Genomic DNA, 27,685 nt, shown 5'->3' with positions numbered 1-27,685 from the left:
ACTATTTTTAATCTTTTCCAATTTGCAAATAATTTGGTGGATTTTTTTTTTTTTTTTTTTGCACATTGTATCAACTAACTTTTACAGAGGTCTGTCAAATCTTGAAAATATGACAATTCCGTGAATCACACGTTGCTATATAGAATTCTTGTAAAATTCAGAAACTTGTAGTACGGTCATATTTTATATTTCTCCGTTTAAAAAGAAAGTGTTAAAATAAGAAGGCGAAAACGGGAAAAGGGGGAGGGTTGTTACACGACACGTTCTTTGCAATTTAGTGTTGAACGAATAGTAACTATTTTACTTTTTTTTTTCAAATATCTAATACACAATCAAATCTCTAACTTATCCATGTTTGCAATATTTTTTCATTGACAGGTTTCTGAAGGCATTTGATTGGACATCAGTTTAATGTAGGCGTTGGAATCTGTCACTATTATCCAATCAGCTGTCTTATAAAACAAAACTGTGTCCGATGATGCTTGAACACTGTCGACATATTTTTTTTTATAATGAATTCTACATTTAAAGGATGTTGTTGCCACTGTGGTCTTGTCATATAAAAATAGACAACGCTTATACCTAAATATTAAGAATAAAAAAGTTACTATACATTTGATTGAAATTAAGACTAATTCACTATTCAGTTATGATATACAGATGAAGAACTAACGCGGAGTGTAGTGAGGATAAAACAAATTTGATGATTTTATACTAAAAAAAATATAAATTTATCAACGGGTAAGCGTACGCTCTGTTCGCTCCCTGAATCCGCCACTGACCAAGCAATTACGACATAGTAAATTAATTAACAACTTTAAAAAAAAATTGAAAGCGTGTTTTGTATTCCTTAAACTGGGAACATTGTATGATATTATGTGGACAATGCAAATCTTAAATCAGTGTTTCAAAGTTATACAAGATACACACAAAAAAAATGATTGTAATTTTTGCCAAGTAAAAACGTATTTTGGAATCACCAAATGATTGAATAGGATTTGGATTAGTTTTATGCGCAATGGAATTTATTTAGATCGTTTAAATATGTATTCCTTTATAGTGACTGTTTTGAGATCGAATTTAATGAGGTTCATATTTAAGTATGTGCCAAAACAGGAACAAAATATAAGTTGCAAATTAACCAGACTTCGTTTGGATATGACATGTACTTAAAATTAGAATTGAAATATTGTGACAGGAGGGGAGATTATGGTAAAGGCTGAAAAGTGAAACTTTTTCTGCTTACTATGTACTATAGAATTTAGGTAAATCTCTCAAAGATTAATCTTCCTCTGGGTATATTCATGGCTTGGGGGAAAGAAAGCAATTAATCTATACTCAATAACCCTTTCAGTTATGATTTGTCAGAAACTGATTTAAAAGTAATCAAACGGAACTCAAACTGTTGGAGATGTGGGTTATACCTCAATACGACAGCAATCGAACGACAAAAACAACATAAGAACATCAGGAGGGCAACATATATAGTCTATAACAAGAAACAGGTGTCTACATAATATGTCAAGTTCTTATTATAAATCGTCACGAGTTTATATAAAAATTGTGAATACATAAAACCAAACCAATTAAAGATCTGCCATTAAAACGCATTTCTCCAAATAATGTAACAATTTAGGAAAAATCCTGAATATAAAAATAAAAACAATAATTTGAAAGGTACCAATATTTTACTACTTAAAGGCATAATTTTCCCTTTCTTTAACCTACAAGAGAACTTTACCAGGAGCAATGGTTGAATATCGTCCGCATATTTCCCAAACGGTCATGTAGATTGATGACGTCATGTGTAAAAACAGAAGTAAGGTCACCCGAACCATACAGATTAAATGACATAGCAATAAAAAGAAAATAGCCAGAAATTTTTTAAAAAATCTAAAAAAATCTATTCGGATTTTGTTTAATGGCCGTACAAAAAAGTAAAAACGTTTTGATATCCTTGGTGAATACAGTGTTACGTTAACATCTTCATCATAGATTAAAGTAAACACAGAGGCTATAACGTGAGGGTACCCAAATTGCACCTATTTTGACAGTTTTTTCACCTATGTTTATTTATGATCCAGACAAAAGTTTCCATTCTTTGTTTATTTTGTAGATGTTTCCTGATTTACTATATAGTTCCACCAATTTAATTTTGAATCCATATTGATTCATAGAAAAATGAGTTTGAACCGACCTCCAAACGATCTATGATTCTGTAATGAGGAGTACCCAAATTGCATCCATTCTTAAATTCACATCCTTAAAAATCGATAACAGACGTTTTGTTTTATTTCTTCAAAAATTTAGAACAATTTGACATTAGTGTATGCTTATTTTTTTATTTTATAAGAAATGATTGCTTGTTACATATTTTATTCCTCATTTTTAAACGATAATTTTTTTACGGACGCCATACAGTATATTTACAGTCTACTATGATGAGACATCAACCCAACAGCTTAAAAAATAAACGTCATCTACGAGGATTTGAGTGGGATTTACAGAAAAGAGAAAAATGTGTCAATACTGCAGAAAATTAGGAGGAAAATGAACAATAGAGAGAACTGATACAAAACATATAGACGATAGAGATAAATGACCAGAAAATTTATACCCCATATCTAGCTACATGTAACCAAGGCAGATGACAAATGGCGAATACTTTTATATGTGCACTTATTTTATGTAGCTGTCAGTTACCTCATTGGAATTGTAAATTAATTTAAAAGAGAATCCAAGCAACCTGAATTATGCACAAAACAACAAACAAAAGAGAAACATGAGATACAACAACACATGAAAACCACTGGAAATAAGCCTGCTTGTCTTTAGCTTCGTTTATTGTGTGATTGTTGGTAAGATTTTAACTCTAGAAGTAAAAATTGTTATTTGCTGCTCCTCATCTAACTTATCAAAGTACAGAGCATTTAGGAAAAGATTTAAATGTCTTTCAACAGACTGTTTAATTTTGAGGTAGTATGCTTAAAATCTGGTTAAACTACAAAGCAGAATTCATGACCATGCTGTATGGGCTTTGCTCATTGTTGAAGGCCTTACGGTGACCTATAGTTGTTAATTTCTGTGTCATTTCGTCTCTTTTGAAGAGTTGTCTCATTGGCAATCATACCACATCTTCCTTTTTATATTCATACATATTATCATGCTGTCTTAAATATGCATATTATTTGCAATTGTAAAGCAACCATAAATCATTAAATCAGAAAGTTGAACTTTTATGTTGCTTGTATTTGGAGTGCAAATTATGTTTAATAACATAGATTAATTTGTCACAACATACATGACATAGTGTAATCATAATCACAAGTTAGTTATAAGCTATTTTGTTCTGTCATGTCTGTGTAACCAATAAGAAAACTTATAATAAGAAACAAACATAATAATATTCCCTATCATAAGTAAACCCTTTTGATTTTTGTGTGCTCCCCATATGAGCCAAAGATGTATTTTAAACTAGTGTCACAATGGGCATATCCACCTTAATAGAAACTATGAATAAACGTGGTAAACAAAAGTGCACTTTCTGAAATATCTCGCCTGTTTTCTTATTATGACTAAATTTATGTTAAAAGTCTGTTATATGAAAGTTCAACACTAGGATCACATGAACTTAACATTGTCAATGATCCATGTAAATGATAATAAAAGGTATATCGAGTATACTACTATGATGAGACATCAGCCCAACAACTAGATAAAAAAACATCATCTTAAGGTCTAACATATACAAGGGTCTGGTTCAGGTTTACATAATGGTAGAATAATGGGCAAACACAAATAAACAATAGAAAAAATAGTCAAAAATTTACAGAAATGAAGAACCCTGCATCAATACCCTCATATACCTGTAGTTTTCAACAACAATAACCAAATGTCTTTACATATTTTAGAAATTTTAACTTTGTGGTTTAATGTCATACAAAACAAGAAGACGTGGTGTGCGCACGTGATTTCAAACGAGGCAACTAACCATAGGTCACTTATGCGAACTTCAACAATATTCAAACCCGATACCGCATATGCAGCTTTTGGCTAATAACTAATATAATCTGGGATTATTATACTAATTATACTCAGTATAATAGTCCCAGATATAATCTGCAAAATAATGCTATTTTGAGTTTATAAAAACATCCGTTGCATGTACGTTTTTACTTTTCTCACTTAATGTGTATACATTAAAATAGAAAAGTATGTCCCATATAAACTTTTACGGTTTTTGCAGTAAAAAATCGTATCCTTTGCCCCAGTTTCTTGTCCCGTTTATTTGTTGGTTATAAGATTTGTATAAAAAAAAAAACAATTTTGCCTTGTAATTCATCTTCAAATTTCTGACCAATATAGCCAAACAAGTAAATTTTTTACCAGTTCATGCGCATAATACCCATTTAGTAGTTTTTACGAACTATTCTCTTTTAAAAGAATAAGTTTCAGTAATTTGTCTTTGTTTGAGGTAAAGCTTTATTTAGATCCTAGATTCATAATGTAGTGTCAAACAGTTGTAGGACAATATAAGGTCCCAGACTTACTTGTCATGGTCGCGAGGCTTAGACGTAACTCTATAGATGTGTAATATGCCAAGTCAGAGTAGGGACGACACTCTGCACGCAGATTTGTCTTATATTATCGATCGGTCGCAGTGATACATGTATGTGTCATTTGTTACAAGCTCGTCATGGTGTGAACATCACCTGGACACTCAAAATTTGTTGATTGAGATTATAAACATGAGCAGTAATATACAGTTGTGATTATTATACAATATTCCTACATGTATATATAATAAACGAATTTGGTAATTGTTATTTTTTGCTGTGAATAAAAATATTTATTAAACTGCTAAATCCGGTGGAAAGATTTCGTATAACATGTACATAAACTGTCGGATACTCGTTTTTTTTAATTCATTTAAATGAGTTTCAGTTTTTATTCGGGACAAAATTCCATTTAATACGAAATTTAAATATTGGATTTGTTTCACTTGTCAGTACAAAAAAAAAACACCAAAAGAAAAAAAACGAGAAAACACAATAGACACGGGACTATGTGAAGTCCCAGACGGCTGACCGATACACAATAAAAACAAAATAAAAAAATAAAAAGCTATTTTACATGTAAAAGTTCTATTTGCATGATTTTTCGGGTGAAAGTTTTCATTTTGTCTTTAATATGATAAGACACACAAAACAATGTTTATTTGTCTTAAAGTTTCTGTATAGTTACATTGTAGTCGGCACTAATATACAGTTTGTCTTTATGTCGTATTTTGCCGTGGCGCATATAGATATAGGAAGATGTGGTATGAGTGCCAATGAGACAACTCTCCATTCAAGTTATAATGTATAAAAGTAAACCATTATAGGTCAAGGTACGGCCTTCAACACGGAGCATTGGCTCACACCGAACAGCAAGCTATAAAGGACCCCAAAAAAAATTACTAGTGTAAAACCATTCAAAAGGAAAAACCAACGGTCTAGTCTATATAAAAACGAGAAACGAGAAACACGTACGAACTACATAAACAGACGACAACTACTGTAATCAGATTCCTGACTTAGGACAGGTGCAAACGTTTGCAGCGGGATTAAACGTTTTAATGTTTGTTTTCGACTAGTAAGTTTGATTATCCCTTTGATAACTTTATTCCGCCATTTTTACGGTGTTCACATGCTCTTAAGATGATAAGATTTAAGATTATTCTATCTGACTATAGAATAGTGGCTATTCTTCCGGCGCCCGGAAGAATAGCTTTTCTCTGCCATTATGCTGTAATTACGGTCATACATAACAATGATTAATTAATATGTTCTGGGTTAAGAAGTTATTGTAGCAAGAATATAGTGACAAAAAATTTCCTCACATGCAAACACTGAGAATTAGACTATTCATTTTTGCACGTTCTCCGAGCGGACGTTACTGATAATAAACTCAAGATAAAACGTTCTGAAAAATAGTAATAAAATATAAAAAAAAAAATATAATGAAAATAAATTATCGAAGTCCCAACTTTGATTTATTTTTTACTGGCTGTTCTATGTAATACTAGTACGCTGATTCCCCGTAAATATAAACAGCCTGTTAATTGAGATAAAAGAAGAATGTCAACATCGATTGATATGCACTTTTGAATTAAAGTCACTAATCATTTTTATAAAAAAAAACGTGCAAACAATTTCCATTCATTCACTAAAACAAATCAAAATGATAATAAAACAACTATATAGTATACAGCATATTCAGGTTTTTTTTTTTATTCTAAAGGAATGGTGGGGGGGGGGGGGGGGATTTCTTCTTTTTTCTGTCTTGGAATTTCCGGCAAGGTTAGGAGTCGGACCACTGCTTTATGGCTTCAATGGACATCTATGAAGATTCTGAATGTATCATTTCGTTGAAGTTTAATTCCAATTAAGTCGTCAAATGATTTTGCACGATTTGTTTTATTCAAAATTTTTGGTGATTGTTATTTTAACACATAGAAAATAAGAGAAACGGGTAGGCACATGTAAATTGCCCCAAAGTAAGATTGTGTTTATGATAGCAAAAACATAATATTTTTTATTGAGAAAATAAAAAGGGGGGTTCACCCCAACCCTAGTATACTATTCCCAGTCCAGGCATATCAGTGCATGTTCATAGATCTCCGTTGTAGTAGAACTTAGAAATAATTCAACCAAGTATATTTGATTTGATCGTTTTCATATTAAGTGGTGTTATGCTTTTTGCCTCCATTCGGATACAGTTAAAGGTAATAGGATAAATCAGCAGTTTCTGTTTGATTTCACGCTTTATTCCTCTCAGTTTTCGTGCACACGCTATATTTGACTGGGGTCTGTCCTATATAAATGTGTTTTAAAGTAGTCACGGTCTCTCTAGTTTTCTATAGTACATCTTTAAATTTTAAACACGATCTCCAATTCTCAAAACGTCCATTGCATACACGCGTTTGCAATAGAACCTCATCAAGGACACTTTCCACGCCACATGACACTTCTGTTTATATTAAACATTTGCGCCTCCGGCTAGCCGGAACAATAGACACTCCGTAGAATAAAACGTATACACATCCGTATAATTTTATGAGGGTCTTGATTGGGGGTAAGGAATTCTTCATTTCCGTATTTGTAAACTTTATAGAACCAAATTCCCTTTTCTACATTTTAGTGCACAAGATATATTTCGACAGCAAGAAGGTTATGTCCTTCACTCAGAACACATTGTTTTTAATCCAAGCTAGGCTATAATCTAATTTCCTACTTTTTTCTAAATTCTTCATTCATGATGAAAGGAGAAAAATCAAATATGAAATTTAGAATAGATCTTGATTTTGAAAGTGTGTTGCGCTCATGGCAAACATGCTACCGCTGAACTATTTTTTTTTATATAAAATATACTTGCATCGGGAAAACTCGTGGAATAAAATATGTATATATACGACTGTTTCAACACAATTATTTTAATTAAGGAATGCTCTTGATTTTACAATTGTATACTCTTTGTTATCATTTCGATAGACGTCACACTGTATAGCAAGGGATATTGGCCGCTGATCGTTAAACGAGTCACAGCAGTCATAATTAGATTAACTATGTTGGAAACGTCGCGGATGGCAATTTAAAAATGAAAACAAAATAAGAATAATTGTTAGGGTTATTGTATTTGCGCCAGACGTGCGTCTCGTCTACAAAAGACTCATCAGTGACGCTCGAATATTACTATACAAATCCTTGACTTTACAGAGTTTTGTCCATACGTTCGGCTTTTCACATGTGTAGCTGAAATACAATAAATTCACACATATATCACATATATCACATTGATACCCTGCTGTGACTAGGTTGTATTCGTGATACACGTGCGTTAACATAATGGGGTTGAGTTAAGTGCCGGACTACATATTTTTTGTAAAATTTTGTATCGAAGGACATAACTATGAAAAAGAAATAATGTATTTCCGAAAGACAAGATATAAAAATATACTGCTTTCTCCGGAACTTTGGGTTTTTGCTTATTACAGCTATTCTTCAATCTTTTTAATGACTACTCAAAATTGCGGTTTTGCAGTATCTTTAGGTTTAGGATTAACTGTGTCATTTGTAGAGTTCAGAAAGAAGCCATTATAATAGTGGTCGAACCTTAAACTACACATACTAAGCTATGATACTATGAGAGGTGTAATTGTCAAATAGTCATGTGACCTGTTTTTGTATTTTTATGAGTTACAATTTATGACTAAAATCAGCAAAGACCCATCGAAACAACATCTGATACAAAAATGTAACAATACTTTTAGATATTTGGATGATATATTGGCTCTCAATAATGACAACTTCAGTATGTATACTAAAGAAATTTATCCTGTTGAACTTACTTTAAATAAAGCTATTACTAACAATGACCACTGTCCTTTCCTCGATCTTGATATCTATATCATTAACGGGAAACTTAATACAAATATTTATGATAAAAGAGATGATTTTTCATTTCCTATCGTTAATTATCCATTTTTAGATGGTGATGTTCCCTTGTCACCATCTTATGGTGTTTATATATCTCAACTTGTACGATTCGCTCGTGTATGTAACAACGTATTAGATTTTAGCGAGAGAAATTTGTATATTACTGAAAAATTATTACACCAGGGTTTTCGATATCATAAACTAGTCAAAACATTTACTAAATGTTATAATCGGTATAAGGACATCATTCGTAAATATAACTCCAACATGCAGACATCTTATACGTTCGGGTATTTCACATCCTATCTTTTATGGTAATATTCTTTACAAAGCACAAAAATGTCAGTATTCACCTCAAAAGCTAACAAAACCTTTAAACAGACTTATTAAGAAGGGATATAGTTACGATACTGTTGTCAGGTCGTTAAAAATTGCATATTTTGGCTTTAATATTGATTCACTTATAGGGTCTTTGCATCGGAATTAAACATATGTATTCTAAAACCAGTTGTTGGCATGTCACGGGTTATGTTCTTCTCATATATTTTATGACGGTATAATACTAAACCCCTAACAGGAGGGATTGTGCCTGATATTCATATGATGAAGACATACTCTTTCAATCAGTTTAATTGAGGTCTGGAGCTGGCATTTCAGTAATTGCTAGTAGTCTGTTGTTATTTATGTATTATTGTCATTTTGTTTATTTTCTTTTGTTTCCTATTCTGACATCGGACTCGGACTTCTCTTAAACTGAGTTTTACTGTGCGTACTGTTGTACGTTTGTTTTTTCTACATTGGCTAGAGGTATAGGGGGAGGGTTGAGATCTCAAAAAACATGTTTAACCCCGCCGCATTTTTGCGCCTGTCCCAAGTCAGGAGCCTCTGGCCTTTGTTAGTCTTGTATCATTTTTAATTTTAGTTTCTTGTGTATAATTTGGAGTTTAGTATGACGTCCATTATCATTGAACTAGTATACATATTTGTTTAGGGGCCAGCTGAAGGACGCCTCCGGGTGCGGGAGTTTCACGCTGCATTGAAGACCCATTGGTGGCCTTCGGTTGTTGTCTGCTCTATGGTCGGGTTGTTGTCTCTTTGACACATTCCCCATTTCCATTCTCAATTTTATGTAATTGCCAATCTTCTTTCGTGCGTTATGGATCATTGGTTTTATTCCCTGTTGACCCAGTTGATTGCTAGCACGTGCCATTGATCTCAATCTTTAAAAACAGAACATACTAAGTACGTCAAGGATTTATATAATAAGAGGGGTTGGAATCTCGTGGGATATCGTATTACCCTTGATTACACTAAAATTACTATGGGTACTGAAAAATAAATAAGAATATATTGTTTTAATGAAAAGCTCTATCCGATGGTATTTTATTTGTAATTTTAATACTGGCTCATCACGGGCTAAGTGCAGTTTTAGAAGCATAATGCACTTAGGCGTCCTTAGTAGCGTTTAGATGCACCACTGTGTGATGTAAATCATTGTTTAGAAATATATTGTACAATACAAGCTATAAAAATATAAACTTGTCCAAGTTTTACAAAGTAACCCGCACGAAAATAACAAGTTTTTAAATGCTCCAACGTAAATATCTTGTTTACGAGGAAAGTATCGACAGATAACGAATTGTTCCACCTGACATAAAATATACTTAATATGTGCTAATTAAACTGCTTACGTCCCCTTCAATTGAAGTATGGCGGATAATTCTCTAACTGGCATTCATACCACATCTCCTTGAATTTTTATTGTTAAGTTTAAAATTTCCAGTTACTTTTTTTCAAAGACGGAAATCAATTACCGTACACATTTCCTTTGGAAAAACGACTACATTTTTTACCTGCCAGGTTAGCAACATGTTAGGGTTAAGTGTATAACATATACATGTTTTGTAAGTAGCGATTACATAAAAAAAAAAACAAAAAAAAAAACGATTTCTCCAATAGACGCAATTTCCGTCTATTGCAAATCTTTTTAAATACGGTAACTTCCGAGGGTAACTTTTAAAACCCCTAGTAAATATACATGTATAAATTCGTTATCTTGAAATACAGGTTTCAGCAAATAATGGTAAACTTTTATTCGCCGATATACAAATAATAAATAAATAAATAAACTAACATTAATTAGAAAATAAAACCAACACCATTGATAGACGAATAATTTTTTAATTTCTCAAAAAAACAACAACAAAAATAAATAATCAACAGCGGATTTTCTTTATTCATTTATTCGAAAGTTACGCTTTTAATTCAGGCATTTATTTTTCAATTTAAAACGTATCATCAAGCAGAAGAGGCGTAACTCGTAGTATCATACTAGCATACTGAACGGATCTAAACACGGTCTGACAAATGTGAAAGTTATTTTTTTAGGTTTGGTCTGATTTCGTCTGAAACCGTCTTAACAGATCTTAAACGCTCGCTAGAACATCCAGTCTTGTTTATCTTGACATGCCTTAACGGACTGATTTACCTGATGGGACTATCGATCGGAACGGCGTCTGAAAGTCTGAAAAAGTCTTGACGTTTTTTTTCTAGCGGTAAATACAGTCGATTAAGACTTGATCAGACCAAAATGACCGTTTTAGACTGAAATCATGCTACTAGAAAAAAATAGTTCCTAAATAGATGAAGTGCATCAGATAGATACAGAAATAGGTCTAGGTTGGTTAAGACTTGATCGAGTATGGTTAAGACTAGGTCGAGTATGATCAAACTAGGCCGAGCAGGATTCAGACTTGCTCGGGAATGGTTCAGACACTTATAAAAATGGTTAAGTATTGGTCGAGTAATGGTCGAGAACAAGTTCAGACTGTTAAGGATGGTGCAAACTGCAGTCTAGTGATTTAATAACAAGTGAAATTCAGACCAATTCTGACCGGTCGAGAAAAAATCATTAAAATCAAGTCAAGGCCATTTCAGACTTTGGTTTGTAGCGATATGCTTTAGACTTGTTTCCCAAATCTAAAACAAATAACGGTCTTATCATTCTCATCAAGTTAACATTTGCACTGCTGTCATAATAACATGAATAAGTTGGAATAAGTTCTCTTTTTATGCTTTGGGTCGGAAGGCCTTTTTCATACGGGAGGAGCGCAGTTTAACCTGGTGCAATTAAGTTTCCATGGACTTTATTCTGCAGCTCTACTATTTTGGCAGTCAACATTCATTGCCCTTAAAGCCTTGTTTGAAGAAATTGATATGTTTCTGAAAACTTGTAAATTCATCCATAGAAAATGCAACTGTGCTTCTTAACAGCACCTGTACTATTTCAGACGGTATAAGTACATGTATATGTATGAATGCAGAACCTGTCTTAATGTATATGTTTATGAAGTGACAATGTGAGATTTTTCAACCATCTAAAATTTTAAACAAGGGCAATTTGTAAATATTATGAACTTGTTATAAAGAAAATACATGCTTCATATCCAAATATATACATTTCCTACCTGTGTTTGTTTACCTTCCTACACACAAGGCTATGATGGTCTAATGCATAGTAGTGCGCTTCTTTTTTTACTCTTCAGCTGGAAAATATGTTGGTTTTTTTTTCAGTTACACTGGCTCCTGATGGAATAGGAGCCGGATATTCCTCAGTCAGACATCAAAGTTTTCTCCATCTTTCACACGTCAATTTATTACGTTATGGTTTTGGAATAAAATACACTTTTTGCTCTGCCAGTCTCTCTGGGTGCATGCTGTCACTCTTACAACCCACGTAAATGCAATGCTTGTTTTCCATCGTTAATCAAACATGCTTTTGTTTACACTTGTTACAATGCCGGAATTGGACCTTTTGCCCGGCTTTTGGTACAACCAATACATATTTCGAAGTTACATACTTCCTATATGACCAATTACCTAGCAATATGCATGTGGTCTATTGTGTCGATTTGACAGAAAAAAATGTTTTTCTACGGTTCTATCAACTACATAACTGTTTTGTTGACATCTTTTCCAGGTTTATTATTATCTTTATTTGAATGTTGAAGTAAGCTGTGTGTGTATGTCTGTCATGTATATATCTTTACGCTGTTTTGACTGTGAATCCTAATTATTGTCACTTTAACTAATTATAGAAGTAAGAAGTTGTGATAAAATTACCTTTGCAACATCACTTCAACAGACCAAATGATATAGAAGTGGAAAGCTATAGGTTGGCGTATGGCGTTCAACAAAGAGCACAACCCATATCGTAGAGTCCGCTATATTTGATTGGGTTTCTTTAATTATGTTGTTAATACAAAGGATGTATACAATAAACTGACATACAAGTGTATAATTATTTAACAAAGAGCACAACCCATATCGTAGAGTCAGCTATGTTTGTTCGGGTTTCTGAAATTATGTTGTTAATACAACGGATGTATACAATAAACTGACATACAAGTGTATTAATTCCCCATTCCAAACCAAAAGACAAATTAAAAGAGTTGGTATTGCTTTGTTACATAAAAAGGAATGAAACAATTCTCTGAAACTGATATTATCAGGATGCTTGATTTCTTGATTGATAACATATTTGTTACGTTTGGGGGACGTGTTTTTCAACAGACTTTCGGCATTCCAATGGGAACCAATTGTGCCCCTCTTCTTGCCGACTTGTTTCTTTATTATTATGAGGCAGACTTCATACAGGAACTTCTAAGGAAGAAAGATAAGAAATTAGCAATATCCTTTAACTTTACTTTCCGCTATATAGATGATGTTCTCTCACTAAATTATTCAAAATTTGGTGACTATGTTGAACGCATCTATCCCATCGAACTAGAGATAAAGGAAACAACAGATACAGTTAAGTCTGCCTCATATCTTGACTTACATCTAGAAATTAACAATGAGGGTCGGTTGAAAACAAAACTTTACGACAAAAGAGATGATTTCAGCTTCCCAATTGTGAACTTTCCATTTCTATGTAGCAACATTCCAACAGCACCAGCATACGGAGTATATATCTCCCAAATGATACGATATTCCCGGGCTTGTATTTTTTATCATGATTTCCTTGATAGAGGGTTGCTGCTCACAAGGAAGCTATTAAACCAAGAGTTCCAAATGGTGAAGTTGAAATCATCCCTTCGTAAAATTTACGGACGCCACCACGAGTTGGTTGATCGTTATTGAATAACCGTTTCACAGATGATATCGGATATGTTCCTTATGTCGTAACTACAATTCACTTCCCTTTTCACCACGAATGTGACCTACCGAATTTGACTATTTACCGAGTTTGCAAAAACATAAGCAACGCGACGGGTGCCACATGTGGAGCAGGATCTGCTTACCCTTCCGAAGCACCTAAGATCACCCCCAGATTTTGATGGGGTTCGTATTGCTTAGTGTTTAGTTTTCTATGTTGTGTCTTTTGTACAATTATTTGTCTGTTTGTCTTTTGATTTTTTTAGCCATGGCGTTGTCAGTTTATTTTCGATCTATGAGTTTGACTGTTCCTCTGGTATCTTTCGCCCCTCTTTCAGCTAGTTCAATCCATTTTAAAAAAAAAATATGTACCAAGTCAGGAATATGACAGTTTTTTTTTTTTTTTTGCATTAGTTCCGTTGGCTGAGATTGTCAATTAATTCATAATTTGGGAATTTTATTGGTATTTTTGTTTAGAATTTCTCAAACAATTCGATTGCATTAAATTCAGTACCGGAGAACCTTAGGTCAACGCCCTCCCAATTTCCGATTAAGTTTTTTGTGTTCTTTCTTTAGTTTTCATTGTTGTGTATTTGTGTACTGTTTTCATCGTCTTTGGGTTGTTTTTTTTTTTTTTTTTTTTTTTTGCTATCGCAATTTCAATTTGTTTTTGACTTATAAGTTTGAATATCCATTTGGCATCTTTTTTTTTTTGTTCAGTACTGTTCAGTAGCTTTACAAACAATGAAGTATGACGCGGATGTGTAAAAGTAAATAACAACTACTGAAAAGTCTAAACACATGCTCCTGAACAGTACTGCATTTAACGCAATGAATAAGATGAAACATGCACTTAAAAGATTGAAATTACTCAATACTTAATTGATTGTTGAGTGTTTTCGTACATGTTCCAATAGAAATTCCCTTTTAAGATTAAAGTTGATTTATTAGTGTATTCTTTAAACTGCATAAAGGTTTTTGACTCATGGACCTTCGCCGTTTGCATCGCTAGAAGCATAAGCATAACGCTATAGCATTGTAAGGTGTGTTGTTCTTTGAGAAATCTAGTTCGAGGTGAGAAGTTGTGATGTTCAGTAACAGTTTTCACTCAATTTGATACTAAGAAGTGTTAACACACGACAATTGCCGTCTATAAAAGAAGTAGGTATATACGTACTGGAATTTGTAATCTCAATTGTAATATCCAAATATAACTACTCGAAGTACTAGTATAACTAAAGGATTTTTGGAGTCGCTGCAAATACCTGCTAACATTGTAACTAAAACAAAATCTATTACAATCGTCTGTTTTGTTTTAACTGATTTGGTTGCTATATTATATATTGATGTTATATACATGTACACCATGATCATTTATTAAATGTTGTCCAACGACTATTTATAACGCCAGTATTTTGCAACTGACAGTAAATTTGAAACTGTGAAACAGCACAAATGATTTACGTTTAATTGTTTCATGTCTTCCGTATCATCATTTTGCTGGTTTTCATTGAGTATTTGAATCCCTTCCAGCCATGCCAAATAACGCCATGTCCACGTTTAAGACCTTTACCACCATTAACATACTCTCCGTTAAGATCGGAATAACCGCAGCTACTGGCATACCACCATGGGCCTCCATATACATTTGCACAATTACTCCCACGCGAACGTTCATCATTCTGTCTGTCTGCAGTTGTAAATTTCACATTATTTGCCAAACTATTTTCTGCAATAGATAGACATATACAATGACTGTCTTACACTTGCCCAACGTTTGTCAGACAGAAACTAAATATGCTTAAATTTCAGAACTGAGCTGAATTTTCAACAATTCTTTTTTTTTGTCATTGCTGAACAAAATTAAACCTTACAACTTTTTGCAGTAAGTCCAACAAAAATAGAGATAAAACAAATTGTCTACGAGGAAACAAGAGGATGGGGGTTAAAATCATTTAATGGCAGAATTGTGTATAAGTGTATATCCTGTTATTTTTCTGTATTTACTTGAATGCTGTTACCATTACGGCAAAACTTTACAGACTGATTGAAAAGAGCCAAAAAGGATGTCATGTCTTTCTTTTTTTAGGAACAGAATTGGTGATGTTACAAAAACATCTGTTAAAAGTGATAAAATATTATGTATGGATTGTCTTTGCGATGGCTATAATTTATCAAAACACTATTTGCACAACCAATCATCCAACCATTTTTCCTATGATTCTTTTTTTACTTACACTTAAACTGTAAGCTTAATAAAATTCGAGGATCTTTTTTGTTTGTAGTTCAAATACCGATTTTGTTTGTTTTCTTCTTATAGTTGATGTGTTTCCCTCGGTTTTAGTTTGTAACCTGGATTTGTTTTCTCTCAATCGATTTATGACTTTCGAACAGCGGTATACTACTGTTGCCTTTATTTGATAAAAGGAGCAAATGTTTTATTACACACGAAATTCAGTAATTAAGAGCATAGCGTCAACAGATCATTCTAATTACTATCGTTTATAAAGCATATGAACAACTACTAAACTAATGGATACTTTTTAATATTTTTTTTAAACACAATTGTTGATCTTTTTATGAAATCACTGGTATGTATGGAGTCAGAACTTGTAGTAAAAAATAACAAAATCTATCAAAAACTTATTTGATACCATGTATAAAAATATATCAAGGCTTCCAAACGCTCGAAAAAAATATATAAATAGTTTCTAAATTTTTTTTTAAACGTTTTTACTTTATTTTCACATATATCCAGTTCCTAATGGCATGAATAAATTAACACTATACTCAGCTAATTTTTTTTTATTTTGACCACGGTATCACGGTATTTTCGGAGGTACATAGTACATAATGTAGTAAGACAGAATGATTTGACTTAAAAATGATTTATAAAAATCATCGATCATCACTTAAAACACTGGTAAATTGCATGTCTTAAGCTTATTACTAGTGTATTGCCATTCACAAATGTTTTGTTGTGCTATATTGGTGAAATCATTTGCACATTATTACGAGGAAGTACTATTTTGATAAATTTAATCTGATCCTGAAATCCTTTTTTGGATAATAAGATATGTTTTTAACTTATGTCAGTATATACCAGCAGAACCATAATATGCACTATATGACAAACGATAGTTTGAGATTTTATCACCGACAGAGAAATTACTGAAAACAGCGTAACGACTGTTTCCTTCCCAGTCTTCCAGATATATCATAAGAACGTTGTTTCGCAATCCAGTCAATTGATGAACTCGGTCATTCCCTGAAATAATGTCAATGTGTGATGTTACATACTTAATTAAATCCTTTTACAAAATAAGAAAACTAGTTCAATACCTTTTTAATTATTACCAATGTCATTTTCCTTTCATTTTTTTTTTTTTTCATTAATTTACATTAATACTTCTTTTAGGAACGCTGGCCTATTGCAATCATGGTGACCGCATTTAAAAAAGAAAACCTTAGGATTGTGTCTGCAAATTCGCTTATAATATGCACACAATTTCATATATGCTACCGTCATCAGAGTTTTAACAATTCAAAAATCAATTATAACAGCCAGTGGTGTGATTTATGGCTGTAGAAAAGTGCTCATTCATACGATTTTAAAACGATCAATAATTTAACAAGAGGCTCGACATATCCTGTGTCACTCATCTTGTTCTATGTACATATTCAACAAAGGACACTCTCAAGCATTGTATACGAGAATGAACAATCTTGTTTTGTTGTTTGTGTGTTGCTGATCATTTAGCCTATTTAGTATCTCTTTATCTTTTTGCTCAAAATACACAAGAGGGTAGCAAAAATACTAATTTAAGGGATATCACTCCTTTACTCCTTTAAAGTGCATTGGCAACATTTGACTTGTAAGAAGAAATTGACTTGCTTATATGTTTGTGATTTAAAGTGTCTATCTATTATAAACGTTATCATAAAAGGCAAACAAAATGGTGAAAATCGTCATCGAATGGCAATACCTTTTTTTTTTTAAATTGACAATTTTGACTTTGGTAAATTTATTTGTGGAACTTGTCTTGCTGATCATTAATGCAAATCACAGCTTCTACTGTAATTTTCAAAGTAGTAGACAAAAAATATGTAAAGATTTTTGTTTAAGGATAATATCTCCTCTAAGTAGTCGTCTATTAGTTTTGACGTATATTAACCATTGGTAGAGCTCAACATTGTGAATATGTCTGCTCTTGTCAGATTTTCCTTTTCTATAACGGTTTTCAAAATAACAGACAAAACTTGCATTTTACCTTTATGCAATTTTAGCTATGTCTTTCTTTAAAGAAAATAGTTCGTTATGTTACAAATCTTTCTGCAATAAGTTATAAAATCTTATCTATAGATCGTATATGCAATAGCTATAACATGTATAATTCAGCACACAGTATGTGCACAATCAACCAACCCTTTTTTCTAAGACTTTTTTTTTATTTAAAATTTAAATGTTTTTTTTTTAAAACTTTACAATATCTTTCGTGGATCTTAACTCTTGTTTAGTGTTCAATTGTAGATTTTGATGAAAGGAGCAACGATGCTTTACATACAAAAATTAATCAACTTGGACTATATGCATATTCAATTAAGGAAACTTTCCAACAATGAAGTCAAGAATAGAATTCATGATCAAATCTCTGATCATTTTGCCTGTTTAGTTTCGCTCTATATTCCTTCATTTTTTCTCATAACACTCAAGAGGGTAAAGGAAAATACTCATTTAAGGGCAATCACTTCTATAAAGAGTGACAGTCTTCTAGAACCGTATCGGCAAAATTTGACTTCTTAGAAAAACTTGATTCTAGATTTAAAGTGTATATCCATCTTTCATAAATTTTATCATATAAGGCAAAACGCAAAAAAAATAAAATTATAACGGTTTTCAAAATAAAAGACACTATTTGCATTTTACCCCTTTATGCTATTTTAGCCACGTCGGCCATCTTGTTTGGCAGGCGGGGCATCGGACACATTTTTAAAATCATTTAGATCAAGTGAGCTGAAAAGTAAAATGTAGTATAATTTCTTAGTAGTCACGTAATCGGCAAAGACAAACATGTCTTTATTGTATCAATTTGATAGCATCATATAGAAGCCATATTCAGACACCGACAAGACACAATTTGTTGATTTGCCGATAAATTGGAATATCGAAATACACGGTTAAAAAAAATCAATAAAAGCAGTAAAAAAATACAATCCTTAATTGCATACAACGAAATAACAGCTAAATCAACATTTCGACATATCGCATGATTGTTTTAGTAAAATACACTTACTTAAAACTAAAACAGACGAAATCACTGATATTTAAAATTGACTCAATAATTATCATGTTTAGTTTTATTTTTTTCTAAAATGAACGATGTTTAATTTAAATTCGACATTTTTAATTAATATTATTTGTTTTAGTCAAAGCTTACTGCACATTTCTTGGTTAGATTCGCTCATTTCAGAGCAAGTTGTTATCAGTGAAATAGCATTAAAAGATAAAACAACAGGGATACTATGCATTACGTAATACTGCATGTGTGGTAGCAACCCTATCTCGTGAAATAGTATAAAAACTTCAATGTTTGAAGATTTAAAATCCTAAATATTACATTAATAACATATTGTATTTATTCCAATTTTTTTTTCATAAAAAAATGCCAATCGAACGCTAGCAGTATAAGAAGTTATAGGCCACGAAAAACGTCAACATTAAAATAACATAAGGGAATAAAAGTCAATTGGATAATACATAGCACATTACAATGACATACTTTACCTAGCAAATGTTCCCCACTGACTTCTCCAAATCCATTTTTGTAGTCCTTCCAAAGTTTGTTATGAAAATTAACCAGTCCACCAGATCGATATTGAAATACCTTTGGGAGATCATATACCGTTCTTTATTTTTAAAAATATTATCATTAAAAATGTTTCCAATTCGTTTCCTAATTATAAAGTCAACAATCCATAGTTATCAACATAACAAATGAACTATGCTATCAAAAGTAATAGAGTTTTTTTAAATACCAGTAGTACATGTATATGAAACAATACAGAAATGAAATGATTTTATATGTAGAATAGTACTGTTAAATATATGATTTGAATTGTGCACTGTAATAAACGCTCATATATCGATAACAGATAACTAACTCGAATGTTTGCTAATATCTACGTTTTGATTGAATATTTTACAATTTTACAAAATTGTTTTCGTTGATGACTTGTCGAAGGATAAAGACAAACTGTTTACGTCTACATGAGACATAAAATGTCACACTAGTTTAAGTTGATTCCCAGAGATTATCAAAGCAAAGTAATTACAGTTTGATCTTGTCCTTATAAAATTACATACTGTCCAACCTCCGCCATAGGTCTTCATATCACAGTACACCTTATATCCACCAGGGTAGATATGATAAACTCCACTTTACTGAATCATTCTGTTAAGGTCGCTGCAGTCTCTCATTGTATTACCTGTTAAGAAGAAATAATGATAATAAGCAACATAACAGATGTTGTACTTGTACATGTGAGTCAATTAAAAAGCGAAAAAAAAACACCACGTACTAAAAAAACAAATTCAAAGTTACAAAAACATATAACAAGTATTATGCAATGTTATGAATAAACATAAAACATATAATCCATAAAATATAAAGATTAAACTATAATTAGAATTAAGTATCGTTAAGAGTATTTCAAATGTTAAGAAAAGAATCATTCTAAAATGAAGGTGGGATAATGATAATGAGTTTAAAAGACCATTTTGTCTTTCCTTTATTATTTAAAGAAAACAAAACTGGTGATCTATTTTATTTCAAATTTCGGAGGTGTTCATTAAAAGCAACTCTTTCATTTAAATTCAACATATTCTACTGTTAAATAATTCCTGAATAAGTAAGAATGATATACAAACCAATATAAAATAACGTTGATTTCGTTAATTTAAATGTATTTAAACGGGCGGAAACGCCCAAGACAGTCTGTATTTGTATCATAAATTGAAAGTCCATTGACCCAGAAGTCTTTTACGGAAATTTCAGGAAAAAATATAGGGTCCAGCATTTCATCAAACCAGCTACCTTAAGTATAATTTGTATAAAAATAAATCTAAAACACAATTACCCTTCTCAGTGGTTCTTTTAACATTGGATTCAATTATTGACTTTTTTGATTCTATTACCTTTTGTTTTTCTTTCATTTGTCCAATTTCTCCCACCAATTTATTGTTCATTGTAGTCAGCAAATTGATGTCGCTTGCAAACATGTTCTGTTTTGTTATTATGCTATCGAATGCAGCTGTTTTATTGTATAAAGACGCGATTGATTCCTCTATATGTGCAGTTTCGTCTGCAAAAAAAAAGGTAAACAAGGTAAAGCATGTGAGGAAGAAAGACCTTTCGTCGAAAATTGTATCTAGTAATTAGATACAAATTTAGCACAACGAACCCGTGAGAATTTATCTGGTTTTTGTGGGGGTTTTTTTTGGAAATGTTATTGAAGAATCCATAAGAAACATTTTTGTGAGGGAGCAATCATTAATACAAAAGAAACTAAGAGTATATTTAGGTCATGACATTAAAACGGTTCACTCATATTTGATATTTTTCAAAGGCTTTAAATACAAACACGTGGTCAAATATGATTTTGTTTTACTTATTTTTACTTGATGTCAAATTGCAATATTTGAATGGTTAATACAATAATGATTATTTACTCTTTTATATGGAAGATACTCAATGATCCTTCACAGAGACGATTAATAGAGTGTGCGCTTTGTCAAATACGGTTGTTGCTATGTACAAGACATCATAGATTATTACTTTGAATTTGAAATTTGTATATACAGTTATAAAAATGCTTTCAGTTTGAAAAATCAAATAACACATTATTACCTAGAGATAAAACATTGTCAACCTTTACTGCGCCTCGTTTGACCTTTTTTGGGTAACAATCTGCCTTACCACACTCCATGTGTTATTTATATAATGTCTGATGATCGGTTTGATTTTTATGAATGGGTGTTAATGGTGTGATTGAACGCTGACGTAAGCATATAAGAATTATACGCGGAAAAGCACAAAAATATGAAACTGAATGTCTGTCATTGTCAATAGTTTAGGCATATAAATAATTCTTTTTTCTTTGTATATAACGTCATCTTAATAGACAGGAACAGCAAATAAATGCCTTCTCATAGCTAAAGTGTTTGTATCCAAATACATTGCCATATTTGTCTTTTAAGAATAGAAATAATTCATTAGGGCTAGAAAATAAACTCATCATAGATACCAGGATTGAAATGTTGTATTTGAGCCAGACGTGCGTTTCGTATACCAAAAAAAAACCTCATCAGTTACGCTCGAATCAAAAAATGTCCAAAAGGCCTAATAAAGTACGAAATTGAAGAGCATCGAGGACCAAAAATTCCTAAAAGTTTTGACAAATACAGCTAAGGTAATCCCTTGAAATTATACTGATTTTACTATTGCTCGAGGTAAAATTTTTAGCATAAAGGGCCAGTTGTTGGTAAAATCAGAATAATTGCAAGCCCTCGGACATTATTCCTTAAATGCATTAATTATGATGCATAATTTGTCAAGCTGTTTATCGTACAGAGTTTGGAAATGTGCATAAGGTAAGAAAATTAGAACACATTCTGCATTTATTTGTACTGGAAACCTACTTAAATTCGCGATTAACGATAATTATAAATGAAAGGCCGATAATAGTTTTGATTTAAGACTGACAATTTGTTTTAGTTTTATTTTTTGAGGAAAATAAATACTGGTGATCCCCTTTTTTCAATTTGGAGGTATTGATTAAAGGCAACGCTATCATTTCTACTGTTTTATATTTCCTGAGTAAGAGAGATTTATATATAACCCATATAAAAATAACTGTGATTTTGTTAATTTCAATGTAAGTAAGCGGGAGGGGAGAGATCCGTTATGCCCAATTTTGTATTGAAATTTAAGATTGAAATAAACAATTAATTCCTCCATAGGCGACAATGATAGCCTTTTTCGAGATACAGACTAAAACAAAAAGGTGATTTGGTTTTTTACGCAACTTTGCTAGAATTAAAAAAAAGATCTTGTTTTTCTTGTTCCAAATAATATAGATTCCCGTTGCTTTTCTTTACTGAATTTTTAATTATCTCCCTTGCCTATCAATTTTGCTCTCTTAAAACACGTGCCTGATCTTAGTGTTGAAAAGACATCTCATTTCCGTTAGGCTAAGGAAAATATATAATTTTGCCTTTGGTATAATGCAGAATGCACGAAGTCTCTAATAATATAAAAATACGGGTGCACATATCGACCAATTAGGATTAGCCATACTCTTAATTCTGAATAGCATGTTATCTTCATAAAATTGCTGCTCCCATAAAATCTAATGGTTTATTGTAACCATAAATTACATTGACCTATACATTGTTTCCCAAAATTCAAGAACAATCTACCGTCCATCATTTCGACTCTCCAGCTACATTAAGCATAATGTGTAGGTATGAAAATGACTATAAATTATAATTACTTAGCTAAGTGAAATTTTTAACCTTGGATTCAATAAGTGACATTTTTGCTTTTGTTGAATTTTGCTTTTCTTTCATCTCCTCAATTTCTTCCACCAGCTTATTGTCCATTGTAGTCAATGAATTGATGAAGCTTGCCAAAAGGTTCTGTTTTAACAACATGAATGTATTTTTCTTCTCTGTATTTTCTTGAACTTCAGTTAACTTTCTGTCAAGAGCTACTGTTTTATTATAAACAGCAGCGACTGATTCCTCTATCTGTGCAGTCCCGTCTGAAAGAAAAGCTAGTTTACTAATTGATTCAAATATTCCTTGACAAAAAGGTACAGTAGATACATTGTAAGTAAGAATAAAACCGTAAGCGGCCGAGAAAGGTTGTACAACATCACACCGAAAAGAAAGTACAACAAGCAGCAGTGCGCCTTATTATATCTAGGTAACCAACAAAATCAGCAACACGAACTCATATAAAATGTATTTGTTTCTTTGTAAAAGACAGTACATGCTACGATGCATTTGGAACATTATGTTATCCACAAGAACATTAAATTGAAACAGCAACCATTAGCACACAATATTCAAAGGTAATCTTTAGGTCATACTACGTTTTGATCTTATTTGATATTCGTTAAAAGTAAAATCACAATAGTACTGAACTCCGAGGAAAATTCAAAACGGAAAGTACCTAATCAAATGGCAATATCAAAAGCTCAAACACATCAAACGAATGGATAACAACTGTCGTATTCCTGACTTGGTACAGGCGTTTTCCTATGTTCCAAATGGTGGATTGAAACCAAACGATTTGTTTACACAGCCGTGGTAAAATATGAATAAATTGATATGTCAGCTGATCCTCAACGTCATTGATTGTTTGAGCGTTTGTGAGTAACTCCCACGTCATTTGCTTTTGATATATGGGTGTAAATGATGCAACTGAACAATGACGTAAAAATATAAGCTTATTAGGGGAAAATGCACGAATATGAATCTGAGATTTTAAATGATTTTACCATGTAACTCATCTGTCTTTTTGCGTCAATATCAATAGTATGTTTAATTACAAAAACAGCAGTTATTTGCCTTCACCTAGAAAATTTCGAAAACAAATGTCGTATTTGTCCTCTTAGAACAAAAATAATTCATAGGGACCTCGACGTATACTGACTTTACCATGGGTTTGAAATTGATGTCAAATTTAACCTACGCTATCTCTCGTCGTAAAACATTGAGTATGAAGGGACAACCCATGGTAAAATCAGTTTACATTTAAGCCCTCCTCAATTCAGTTTATAACCGACCGTGCGAGGACTGTATAGCTAGTCAAGGTTGTTTAAAACCTCCATCATCATCTGTTTATAAATGCTTTAATAGGTGTCTACGTTATGCCAGTCTCTTCACAGTTCAGAGTTGTGGTTAAGGTAAGAAAATGTAATATTCATATTGCAAACATTCTAACATACTTAAATTCGCGATTAACTCGATTAAAAGAATTAACGAGAATATTAAAACACGCATACATAACAAAGGTTAATCTTCTTTTATGGCAATGTACGAATAAAATGTGAAAATCGCTAATGCGAATCGCAGTAAAATCTGTTTAAACGTGTTAACCCAAAAAGCAAGTTGGTTTGCCATTTCTTGTGTCAGTTCGTTATTCCTTAAAGAATAACAAAAGTTAGGTTTCTGGTTTGGGGAATATACGGGATTACGGGTTGATAAGAGTAAGTTCTTAGAATTCCAAGTTTAATCATTCGAAAGATAGCATACATAGATAAAATGAAATCCAACGTAGCTAATCATATAGATGGAACTAACTGCATTTAAGTACAAGTAATAATTCATTCTCCCTTTCACAAATTGTTAAAAAAAAAAGAAGAACAATAACATCCTGTTAAAACTATTTAGAGATTACACCGGTTAAATGCTACATCACATGTATATGTTAATGATCTTACCTTCTATTTTCTGTTTAAAAGTTGATAGTGTAAGATTGTATGATTTCCTGAAACTGTCCAGGGCAGTTTGTATCCTCTTATCTAGAACATTTTCCACGAGATCTTTCATCTCTTTATATACAGCCACTTTTATCTGCATTCGTATTAGTTCCCTCAGCTGTTTGGTTAAACTAGTTATATCTAATTCTGCCTTTAACGGTGTATTAAGCTTTGAAATGAGCGGGATGTCAATTGAAGACGAACAATTGTCATTTTTGCAAGAATCCGCACTAGCATATCCATTCAGAAAAAAATTGATTAGAACAAGAGTACTTCCATGCAACATCTTTAACTCCATACTGAAATTAAACTTTTCGTGAAAAAATCCAGATTTTATACTTTGAATCTGATGAGATATTTGGCAGAACAGATTTACTGTTTAACATACTGTAGTGCTCTGTATATCGCCAGTTTATATTGGCACGCAATACAGAAGGAATGATTTAATCTGTGCTGTAATGCATAGGATAAATAAGACTGAAATATGGTACAAGTACATCAATATAACATGATATAGTATAAACACAAAACTTAGACGAATAACATATTAACTGTTTATAAAAGATGATAAACAGGAAACCAGTTGTGTTTCGAAACTCGAAGTGAACGTGCATTGTAATTATATTCTCATAACTTTCCGAAAGCTGTCAAAACTTTATAAAAAAAAATCCATTTTTCTTTTTTTCACTTTACACCTGAAAATCTTATTTCTGTAAAACTGTATTACATTCTGAAGCGTTAACACAGTTTTAAAATATACGATTTGAAATTTTGACGCCGGATCATGACATATGACATGATACTGGTATCTACTAGATCAATGATCCCTGGTGTTTTCTATTTAACAAAAAAAGAATGTTTTACCATAAGAGAAATATCGCATTCCATTTCATAATCCAATTTTTTAAGTGACACCTTGAAGAAAAGAGGGACGAAAAAAGACAATATATTTTGGTTTACTCGTATCAGCCTCTCGATGTTTAATTTCAAAGATTTAATAGATTTTGTTTATAAACATTTACCTGTATTTCCTATGAAAAGCAGTGTTGAATAAAATGTTTGAGTAAAATATGAACAATGCAGGACAAAAGCTCTGACACTTTTCATGTTTTCGACTAAAAGTCAGCTGTTTGTTATTGAATTGAAATTATCAAATATAAAATGCCGAAGGTCAAATAATGTCATGGCTAGTGACGGCCTCTGATTTTTTTACAGTAAGCACCAGCAATGCAAACATACTACATATTTACAAATAACCATATTGAGGAGAGTTATTTAAGTATGATTATCTGCTGTTTCATTTTTATTTCATTTTTATCTTTTATGTGACTTTAGTTTTTAGGTTTCTATTAAACCCTTGCTTTACATGTTGATGATAATACTGAATTATTTGTCTCAAAACTTCACTTCGATCTCAACGTTGAAAGCCATGGGGCTTAAATAGGCAATTATAAACTAAGTTTATAACAGTATATTTAACCTATAACTTGTACTTGTTCCTTTGTTAGTATATTTTCTGATATTCTATAAGTTATCGTGCCAAGAATAAATCAATATTGATATAAATGAATGCAAGTGCATGGGTTAACATTTGACTAAAATGCAGATCTATCACAAATCGTGTGCTTGTGTTTTAGATCTGACACACACGTGGTAGAGGTTTCACTTCTATGATCTGTTCAGTAGAATCTGTGTTTGAAAATAAAAGTATCAAACTACAGCCTAGAACTGAAAGTAAGCCTGGATACAGGATCATATATCATGACAAATGCAAGGGATATGCATATATGCTCAGATTATGGACCCCCCTTTATTTGTTATCTGTGTTTTTGTTGAAGATTAAATTATTGTCGGTATGAGTGATATATTTTCAAACGCTGCAATACGAGTGTACGGATGGGACATATAAGCTTTTGAAAATAAAAGATTGTGTAATAAGCAGCAAGCACAATAGTTATTGAAAGAAAATGAAAATAACTCAACATTTTCCTCAGTGCATTGAAGAAGAAAGTGTTTCCTCGGCAAAATGTCATGTCATGACTCGCCCATCTGACTTTATATGGACTCAATAGATAAATAATGTCACCACAAATGCAAACAAGAGCCTAGGTTTCCTTAAAACTGTTAGACATTAATCACAAACATTAGGTTGCAGGTATACCTATTACTTCTCTTTCCGACGCCTAAGTACACTTGCTTGGTTTAGAAACCCCACAAAACCCGAACACAGCAATTAACTTGAGATGATCAAAAAACGGCCATCTAGATAACCTATAACCTTTTTCATAATACTCGTGGCTTTTATAGGCATGCTCAGTATATTAAACTGGTCTACTTTAATTACACCAACGCAGACTTCAGTAAAACCTGACTTGGGATGTTGTATTAAACTGTACATCATATTTTGGCAGTACCTACAACAGTGATAGAACCAACAGACACTAGAACTAGAAAAATCCATCAACATACGGTGACCTATAGTTGTTAATTTCTGTGTCATTTGG

General features: G+C 32.2%; 2 protein-coding genes across 2 annotated transcripts in view; both read right to left on the bottom strand.

Moving 5' to 3' along the window:
- Positions 1-27,685, bottom strand: part of LOC127714583 (WSC domain-containing protein 2-like) — a 43,624-nt gene that overhangs the window by 13,615 nt on the left and 2,324 nt on the right. The gene's annotated exons all lie outside the window — the stretch shown is intronic.
- Positions 19,761-25,640, bottom strand: LOC127714582 (uncharacterized). The gene is made up of 4 exons (XM_052220651.1): positions 25,143-25,640; positions 23,209-23,456; positions 20,772-20,996; positions 19,761-20,120 (listed from the first exon to the last, which is right to left on the bottom strand). The coding sequence occupies exons 1-3, from the start codon at positions 25,477-25,479 to the stop codon at positions 20,979-20,981; spliced, it is 603 nt and encodes a 200-aa protein (XP_052076611.1). The 5' UTR covers positions 25,480-25,640; the 3' UTR covers positions 19,761-20,120; positions 20,772-20,978.

Source organism: Mytilus californianus, unplaced genomic scaffold (assembly GCF_021869535.1).
Source record: "Mytilus californianus isolate M0D057914Y unplaced genomic scaffold, xbMytCali1.0.p SCAF_9, whole genome shotgun sequence".
NCBI lineage: Eukaryota > Metazoa > Mollusca > Bivalvia > Mytilida > Mytilidae > Mytilus > Mytilus californianus.
Note: the sequence above shows the minus strand (reverse complement) of the source record. Positions and strands in the feature narration are given on the sequence as shown.

Excerpts from the sequence above, each read along its gene's own strand:
- LOC127714582 (XM_052220651.1), bottom strand. The coding sequence starts at position 25,479 with ATGGAGTTAAAGATGTTGCATGGAAGTACTCTTGTTCTAATCAATTTT. Across the intron at positions 23,457-25,142 it reads TTTTAAACAGAAAATAGAAG|ACGGGACTGCACAGATAGAG; the intron begins GTAAGATCATTA and ends CTTTTCTTTCAG.